At 41.5% G+C, this 9,480-nt stretch overlaps 1 protein-coding gene across 1 annotated transcript; it reads right to left on the bottom strand.

The window, feature by feature from the left end:
- Positions 1-4,294: 4,294 nt before the first annotated feature.
- LOC124798131 (ejaculatory bulb-specific protein 3-like) lies at positions 4,295-7,472 on the bottom strand. The gene is made up of 2 exons (XM_047261395.1): positions 7,227-7,472; positions 4,295-4,622 (listed from the first exon to the last, which is right to left on the bottom strand). The coding sequence occupies exons 1-2, from the start codon at positions 7,420-7,422 to the stop codon at positions 4,432-4,434; spliced, it is 387 nt and encodes a 128-aa protein (XP_047117351.1). The 5' UTR covers positions 7,423-7,472; the 3' UTR covers positions 4,295-4,431.
- Between the last annotated feature and the right edge of the window lie 2,008 nt (positions 7,473-9,480).

Here is a 9,480-nt window from a genome sequence, read left to right as displayed (position 1 = left end):
ATAAGGGCAGAAAACCTGTCAGAATCCATTGTGAGAAGAAAGGAGAGATTACTGGATCATGTGCTACGATGCTCAGTAACAGTTATTTTGGCTTGGAAGTACAAATGGACAATGGAAATAGGAAAGGATACAAAGACGGGATTATGTAAAAGATGTTGTCCGTATCGTTAGGTGTGGAGATGAGAAAATTTGCACCTAATGCATCAATTTGATCGGAAAAGATTCTAATATTTCATTTCGAGTTCAGGTATGGCACGAGTAAAATTCAATCTGTCTACATGACCCTGCTTTACCTAAAACGACAACTCTTGGGAAACTGTTCTATTCATGTGAACGCAGGTCAACGGGCGTAAGATACGGCCAACTATATACTATGTCGCAATACTTATCGATACATTTAAAACTGAAATAGGAATAAGGGTTACGTTTTAATGACTAGGTCATTGCAGACGAATAAAGCGGATGATGATTGGCCTATACTGAGAAATTATTCCTTCTATAGGTGCGCCGCAGAATTGTTTCACAGCGGCTCCTCTTAATTCGTGCCAGATCTTAACAATTGGCCCTCCTCAATAGGAAAAAGAGAAGTGTGCTGTTAAGAAAATGTTAGGACTTCCTATTAACAAGAACTGTAAGATAACCATTCGGAAGGAAAGGCCGATGCAATCTTAGCAGCAATGGCACATATTGCGGGCTGAAGAGGTGCTTCACTTCTTTCTCACTATAAGCCAATCGATCTGCCTCACTTTTCATCCATAAAGATTAATTTTTCTTCGTGAATCTCTACTATATGTCCTATGGCGGTAAACGCACGCCAAGAACTTATAACTCTACACCTACTTATATACTCCACATTCCACCTTACGGTGTGTAGCGGAAGGTACCAATGTTGCTTCCCCGCTTTCGTGTACCAGACGTAGAATTAGCGAGGGTAGAACGAGTTTTGGTAAGTCTCTTTATAAGCTCCAATCTAGATCCTGAAAGAAATGCGCAGAAAAACAAATAATTACAACTTCAGAAAACCTGGATGATTTATTCAAGAGAAAGAGCTTTACAAACTGAGGAAGTCAAAGCGTTGGTCCACCTTTGGCAATTATGCATGCAGTTATTCGGCTTGGCATTGATTGATAGACTAGTCGGATGTCGTTCTGAGGGATATCGTACCAAATTCTGTCCAAGTGATGTGTTATATCGACAAAATCTCGAGCTAGTTAGAGGGCCGTAATCATAATGCCCCAAACTTTCTCAACTGGGGATAGATTCGGCTACCTTCTGGCCAAGGTAGGGTTTGGCAAGCACGAAGACAAACAGTAGAAACTCCCTTCTGCTGAAATGTAAGCCCAGGATGGCTGGCCATGAAGGGCAACAGAACGGGGTGTAGAATACCGTTGACGTACCGCTGTACTGTAAGGCTGCCTGCCGCGTTTGACAACCAAAGGGATCGTGGTATGAAAAGAAATGGCAGCGCATACACCACTACTTGCTATCGTGCCGTATCGTGAGCCACAGCCACTTCGGTATCCCATCGCTGTCCTGGGATTCTCCAGACGCGTTCTCGCTGGTCATCGGGGCTTAATTCGAAGCGGGACTCATCACTAAAGACAGTTTTACTCCACTCAACGAGATTTCAGGCCGAAGGCATGTCTGGAGACGCCCTAGACAGTTGTGTAACACCACCCTGGCTGTCGTCTGGCATACCGGCCGACAACCAGGGGTGATTGTCTGGGGTGTCATTTCTTTTCATAGCAAGACACATTTGGTAGCCATCCGTGGCAACATTACAGCAAGGGGGGAGGTCGTCGGTATTCTACGCCCCGTTTTGTTGACCTTAGCTGCAAGTCATCTTGGGGTTAAATTTCTGCTAGATAATGCTTGCCCAAGTTCCTACTGCTGGTCTCCGTGCTTGCCAAACCCTACCTTGGTCAGCAATGTCTCCGGATCTCTCCTAAACTGAGACCGTTTGGAGCATTGTGGTTATATCGCTCTAACCATCTCGGGATTCTGACTATCGAAGGCGCCATTTGCACAGTTTTTGGCACGCTATCCCTCAGGAGGACATCCAGCAACTCTATCAATGCCAAACCCAGACATTGCTTGCGTAAGGCTAAAAGATGGACCAACGCTTTATTGACTTTATTTGTGAGAAAAATCATTCAATTTTTCTGAAATTGTAATCATTTGTTTGTCTGTACTATTACATCACATATGCCGATATCGGTCCCATCCGGATAATTCCTTCGTGAAACGTCGTTTTTTTGTGCTAAACTGTATTTTGATCTGTAGAGTCATTACGTTTTCAGAATTTTAACAGGAAACCATTTCTTCATGCATGTCGGTCCTCTAACATCTTCCATTGTCGTTGGATGTGCGGTTCTGTATTGCTTTCGCATTTGCTAAACGAATCTGTGACTAATGGACTGCTTTCCTTTGATTCTTCTCTATTTTCTGTATCAACCCGACCTGACAAGTACCTAGTCTGTGTAGCAATACTCAGGTGTCGGCCAAATTAGTATTGTTGGCTTCCTCCTTGGTGGACCATATTTATTGACTATTCTCCAAAAGAATCTCGGAGTAGCATGTGCCTTTTCTAGGATTAGTTTTATGCGTTCATTCTTCATTAAAGAGCATACTCCGTGGTATTTAATGGTTATGTTTTCAGCGCTTTCTCGGCAATCGAGTAATCAAACAATAAAGTGACATTCTACCTTAAAGTAGTTCATTTTGAGAGTCAACAGGCAAACACTACACCAAGTGCCGATTCTCTGAAGGTTTTCCTGCGCTTTGTGACATTCTTATGGTGTTATGCCGGCCGGAGTGGACGATCGGTTCTAGACCCTACAGTTTGGAACCGTGCGACCGCTACGGTCGCAGGTTCGAATCCTACCTCGGGCATGGATGTGTGTGATGTCCTTAGGTTAGTAAGGTTTAAGTAGTTCTAAGTTCTAAGGGACTGATGACCACAGCAGTTAAGTCCCATAGTGCTCAGAGCCATTATGGTGTTGTGATTTTACGAGCTGTGTCCTGAAACTTCCGAAGATATACTCTAGTTCTTTTAGACTGTGAACCTCCACTGACTTAACATTTCACTAACCACAAATTTTAGCTTCTTTCGGTGTTCGATAGAGTCATCGAAACTATAGTCACCAGTGTGTCACTAAACATCAAACCATCACCATTTATGTTAAGTATTGGCGCATATGCCTGAAATGATATGCAATGATCATTCCATCACCTCACACTTCCCAGATCCACTGGGTGAATAACCAGGATCACATAATTTTCGTGTTCAGTGACCACGAAAAGGCCTACGATCGTAAAATGCATTGGAATCACCGCTTCAAGCTCTTCATTGCGATATTATTGTCAGCCATGCTGCCCCCTTCTTACCCAGCCATGTAATTGTTAATAACTGTAATGCCCCTGTCCTCCATTTCAGCGGCTGTGCTTCTCTAAAAATCGCCCTTTCCAGGCTATTTTACGGAATTATTAATGTCAGTCATCAACCACATATTGGTTCCTTACTGAGAGATGAAACGATAGCATCCGATACAATGAACAGGATCAACGAAATCACTCTGCATTAAACTGCTTGTTATTATAAAACTATAGGCTAAACATTTTTCACTGGAATAGAATGTATCAGAACGAACTCAAGGAGATATAAAATACGTGTGTATCTTTGTTTATGAACACATAGTGTTTGTAGAAGCAGATATGATACATGTAATATATCTTTGTATTTAAATACAAAGCGTTTGTAGAAGCAACTGAGTTAGCCCTCTTTTTCCCTGTTTTACTTACTGTTGCTAAAAAAGTTCTAAGTGAGAAATGTGAATTAGGTGATTTCATTTTGGTAGAGGCAGGTGGTAAGAATTTCTTATATGTAGGCGTTTCCAAATTCCAGTTGTGACATAAGATGCATTATCCTGCTATTTATGCTAAACCTGAAATATCTACTGTCACATATAAAGTCAAAGATACAGTATTAGGGATATAATGTGCTTGCCTCTAAACTTCTCTTCAAAATTTATGATAACGAATCTTTCCAATTTGAAAAAAAGTCTATGTCGTGCATCCACGTAGTTTCACACATTAACTAAATTTATAATTCATGTGTCTTATGAAATACACAAGGTAGAGAAATTGTATCTTAAAAGCATTTGCTTAGGATGACAATAATTGTACCGTTGAAGAAAACTGTGTAATTGGTGTAGTCATATAACTAAAAAGTTGTAGTGATTCAATGAGATACCACCCGGCAATCAACAGGGGCTTTCAAAAATGAATGACGTTGTTTAAACGGTTTTTTAAATATCAATATAATTTATATTCTGATAACATATTTACATTTTGAAAGACAATGCAGGTAGTTACAGAACATAGTTTATTTCGACAGAACATTTATACAGCAGAGACGCGGGAGTGTAGCCTTTATTCGTGGAGCTCCTTCTCCTTGTCCTCGTACTTCTTGCTATAGGTGCCTTCAGGGTCGTACTTGGCCTTGAGCTGCGCCCAGACGTCGGGCTTGTGGTTGATGAGGTGCTTCAGCACCTTCTTGGTGCCCTCCTTCTGCTTCTCGTTGCACTTGGCGCACTCGTTGCTCAGGGCGTCAGGGATGTCTTCTGCAAGCAGAAAAACGTACGAGTATTAGTAAACCTGGGCCACATCACGTGTGAAGCACAGCCTGGAATACCCGTCAGTGAATAAAATTCTTTGTGCTCAGAGTTTGCTTAGAAAACTGCTACTATTACAGATCGTTGTGGAAACTACTATCGTTCCTTAATTCTTAAGTAATGATCGCTTTGTTTTAGGAACTTGACATCTGAAAGGCATAACATGAACTAAAAGTCGGTTATCATCTCCTTGCAAACTTCCAAGGTACTGATGTCCGTTGCTCAGTAAACAAGTGCACACATGAGCACAGCACAAGCTTAGATTAAGTAATAATACTGATCATATCCCATATTGTAGGTAGCATATAAACAAGAATTAATGAGTTGCGAAGTCAAGGAGTCCAATTATGATTGTGAAATTCTAACAACGATTTATAAAGGGTATCCCATAAAACGTGTTTAAATTGCAGCAGACTTATTTTCTACCTATTGGGCTCATAATATTTCAGTCCTTTTAGTTGAGAAATTAGAATGATATGGAGTAATTGTAACATAACAAAAAACACCATTATCTACTGTGATATTTACTGTGGTATGTATTAATCGTATTTCATTCTTTCGTTGTATAGATTTTTATTATTGAACTACAGTGATATACAAGGTGGCCAGAAACAGTCTGAAAAGCTGCATGGGTGTTGCGGGTTACTTTGTACTGAGAAATAATTATTAAGCAAAAATGGGATACGCTGTACCGTTTCAGAGTTCATTAGCATGGAAGTTAGCTAGTTAGGGTGCTGGGCGCGCAAATTCGAGTGACTCGCCAGAGACGGTGTCGTCACACGTGTTCTTCGTATGGTTTTCTAAAACCAAATAAGGGCGCGATACAAGAAACTGGACATGGATGGGAGCGAGGGGGAGCCCGAGCCAAAGGATGGGCAGTACCGTGCGCTATTATCTACTCTATGAGAACCGCTGACTATCCCTAAGAGCTTTTCAGACTGTATATTTCTGAAACTAGATGCAAATATTTATTTTGCAGCAATGTAATTGCTACTGATACCAAAGTTATTCTATACTGTGCACTGGACAGGATTAAATTTGCCACTGAGGTTTAACACTGCGATTATGGTATTAGCGCACGAAAGCTAGGACATCATTTACAAGCTCAACCGTCTGTGATGTCGCTGATAAAAATCCAACACTGAAGCTGCTTTCAGTATGACAGTAATCTCTGTGATACTGCTTCCTCTCTGCTTTCACCTTCTGTTTGCACACAGTGAAAAACTAATTTATTTCTTCTTTAATTTAGTTACCAGACTGTCGTCTGATACATGAAAGTTCCCCATATCCATCGATCCTTAACAGTTGTCTCATTTCTCCCTATGCACAAAATCTAGAGGACTAAGAAATTTCTGCTAGGAGTTGCAACAAATTTTTATTGCTTCTCCCTCATCTAGCTACAGACTATTTACTTTTTGGTGCCTTGTTACACGTCACATTGTAACAATGTGTGTAAATAATTTCCACAGACTTCTTTCCTAGCAAATGCCCTTAAACATCTTCTCGTCTTTTACCTCTGCTGTATGGTAATTGAATTGAGAAGCTAAGTTAGACTTCAGCACGGCCGGAAATATAAAGATGTGAAACGAGCTTTGGCGTGTAGTAATGGAGTGCAGTAGTGCTCCTCATTACTCTGCATATCTCTTCGATAAAATTGGAAGGAACGTGAGGATTTTTACAAATAGTGCTATTGTATGTAGGAAACTTGTGACGCCTAGAAACTGCAGCAAAAACGCAGGAAGATCTGTAGAGGACCGACGCTTGGTGCAGCACTGACAGTGTATAAATTAACGCAGTGCGGAGAAGTAGGCCCGAAAGTCCAATACTGTTTGGTTATAGTAACAATGACAAATCACTAAAAACCGGAAAAGTCTCGGAGCATCTGCCCTGAGCGACCAGAAGTGGAACGATCATATCAGACGAGTTGTAAGAACGACAGGCGACAGACTGCGTTTCGTTGGAAGAACCCTAGCGAGATGTAGTTCATCTACGAAGATATAAGCATACGACAGACGACCGAGGCTGAGTATTGTTCGGCAGCCCCGTTCCTTACTAGACGGGGTTAAAAGAGGAGGTTCAGCATGAGTTGTCATGTTTTTGTTTACTTAGAAAGTAACTGAGCTGCTCAATAAACCTCAATAACAGACACCTCGAGAGACGCGATGCGCCTCAGAGAAGGAAATAAAGACCTAAAAGGCGAACAATAACGCAATGTATAGACGTGATAAAATGAACGTGGTGGTTCAATGACACCAGTTCGAGCCCTTGCGGAGTGTCATCGAGTGCCCCTCGTCTGACACCTAGTGTAAACAGAACACGAAAGGAGGAAGTTATAGTGGCACTGAAGCTCCTTCCGCCACACATCGTGATGTTACGTGCATAGTATCGATTTAAATATTGATCTAGCTCCAGTTTTACATTGAAACTGGTTAGTATTAGAACTTCACCCACAATAACTTCCATAGAGAAAGGCTTTTAGCGGATATATGTATTTTCTGAGGCTATAAAATAATGAATAGTAGGGAAAGTTCTAGCGAGAACCAGGCAACTTACTCTTGAGCTCCTTGCCATCGGCGGTGCAGTTGGATTCGTCGTCCTCCATCAAGCACTGGACGTACTTGTTGAGCAGGCGGTCGTTGGCGAGGATCTCGTCCAGGTTGACGTTGTCGTACTTGGTGGTGTACTTCTCCTCCGCGGCGGCGACCACAATGACGGCTAACGCCGAGACGAGCACCAGGGCGGCCTTCATGTCTGCTGGGAGTTGGGTCTGCGGTGCGGGGTTCACTGCTGTTGCGGACACTCTCCTCCAGCGAGTATATATACAGCAAGCAGGGTCCCCCACCACGCGGCTGCTGACGTCATTGACGTCCCGGGAGGCGTTTTTGCTTCCCAAGCCTGGCGTGTTTTTCCATTTCACTTTACAGGTAATTGTTTTACTCTCACGTGAGTTTTACGTAGCTAATATCCATATCGGTACGATATTGCGATGCCAGTGTCATTCCGAATTACGATGCAAAGTTCCCAAGAAAGAGGCGCTGCGGCTACTGCAGCCTTTATGAAATATAAGAAATGTATTCGCAGCTGCGGATATGGACAACCGTCAGCTGTATAATGTAATGACGGCAATGAAAATTTGTGCTGGGCCGGTACTCGAAGCCAGATTTCCCGCTTATCGCGAACTGTCGCGTTACCAGTAGGCTATCCGAGCACGACTCATGGTCAGAACCAAACTTCCATATGTAGTCAACCAGGCGTCTACAACTTGTACTCATTCATCCATTATACAGGGTGTAAATGTTAAGTTGACAAACCAGAATAACTCGAAAAATAAGCTTCACACGAAAAAATGTGTAGAATCCAAAGTTGATTATTTTCGAGGGGGACATCTGCTGGTGCTAAAATTAACCCGCCACCCCAGTCCCCTAGGGGTGGGGCGGAAGGCAACTTTTAAATTTCAAATGGGAGCCCCCAACTTTTTATTGCAGAATCAGATTCTACATAAAAACCACTTACATTTTGTCTTAAACATTTGTTTTGATTCTTGGAAGTTAGCGCTGTAATCCAAGAAGATCCATGTTCTTATTTTTGCGTGGAAAATGGTTATGGATAGGTAGAAAGTACTTATTTACTTCGTAAATTTTGATTCGCTAAAACTAAAACTCTCCCTCTCTCCCCATAGGGTGGCGTTTGAGAGAGAGGAACTACAGTTTTACAAATGTTGACCCAAACATCCGAATACGCGGAAAAAATTAATATTTGGATCAAATAATCAACTTTGAATTCTACACATTTTTTCCTGTGAAGGTTTTTTTTTAGAGTTATTCTGGTTTGTCAACTTAAAATTTACACCCTGTATATATTCCCGTACAGGGGAGACATTTTACTTGAAAGTCGCATGTCCGAAGGAACTTTGCATGGTAATTCGGAGTAACACAGGTACTGCAATATCGTATTTATCCGCCGACACCGGACAAGCGACTTTCAACTAAAATGTCTCTCCTGTACGGGAATATACATGATGGATGTTCGATTACAGGTTGTAGGTACATGGTTGACGACAAATGGAAGTTTGGTTCTGGCCATGAATTGTGCTCGGGTAACCAAATGGTAACGCGACAGCTCGCGACAAGCGGGAATTCCGGGTTCGAGCACCGGTCCGACACAAATTTTCTTGTCGTTAGTCCATTATACAGCTGATGGTTGTCCATATTCGCAACTGCGAATACATTTCTTGTATTGAATATCCATACCAGTTGTGAATAAATCATTATCCTCCTTTATTGTGGCTCTATGGTTAATGCTTCTTATGCGGACGTTGTGCCTTTACCTTTCACACTTTCGTGATATTGACGATCTGTTTAGAGGGCGATGTGCTTGAAGGGCAGGTGTATGCCAAAATATATACTGACATTTAAACATCGATAAATCTTACAGTACTACAGTCAATACGTAAAATGTGAGGAGAATATTATGTAGAACATAGTGCACGATATATTCTGCAATTTTTGTTTGCTAATGTTCATGGACGTTCATTATATGAGGATTTGAATTTATAATTACCAACGTATATGTCATATACCTTTTCTCATAATCTAACCAAGTACTAAAGCTGAAACTTTACAGCTTACATAAGCGTAAAAGGCTGGTAAAACATGTGCAACAGATTTTTTTGAAGCTCTGGTTACAATCAAATTAACTTTTCACTTTTACCTAACCTTATAAAGTAAAGGAGAACCCTTCCAACCACACACAACACAAAGAAAAATTGCTGTATAGTATTATTAACTAAGTGATTTTCAAGAATTGT

The sequence above is a fragment of the Schistocerca piceifrons genome, chromosome 5, assembly GCF_021461385.2.
Source record: "Schistocerca piceifrons isolate TAMUIC-IGC-003096 chromosome 5, iqSchPice1.1, whole genome shotgun sequence".
Lineage (NCBI taxonomy): Eukaryota > Metazoa > Arthropoda > Insecta > Orthoptera > Acrididae > Schistocerca > Schistocerca piceifrons.
Note: the sequence above shows the minus strand (reverse complement) of the source record. Positions and strands in the feature narration are given on the sequence as shown.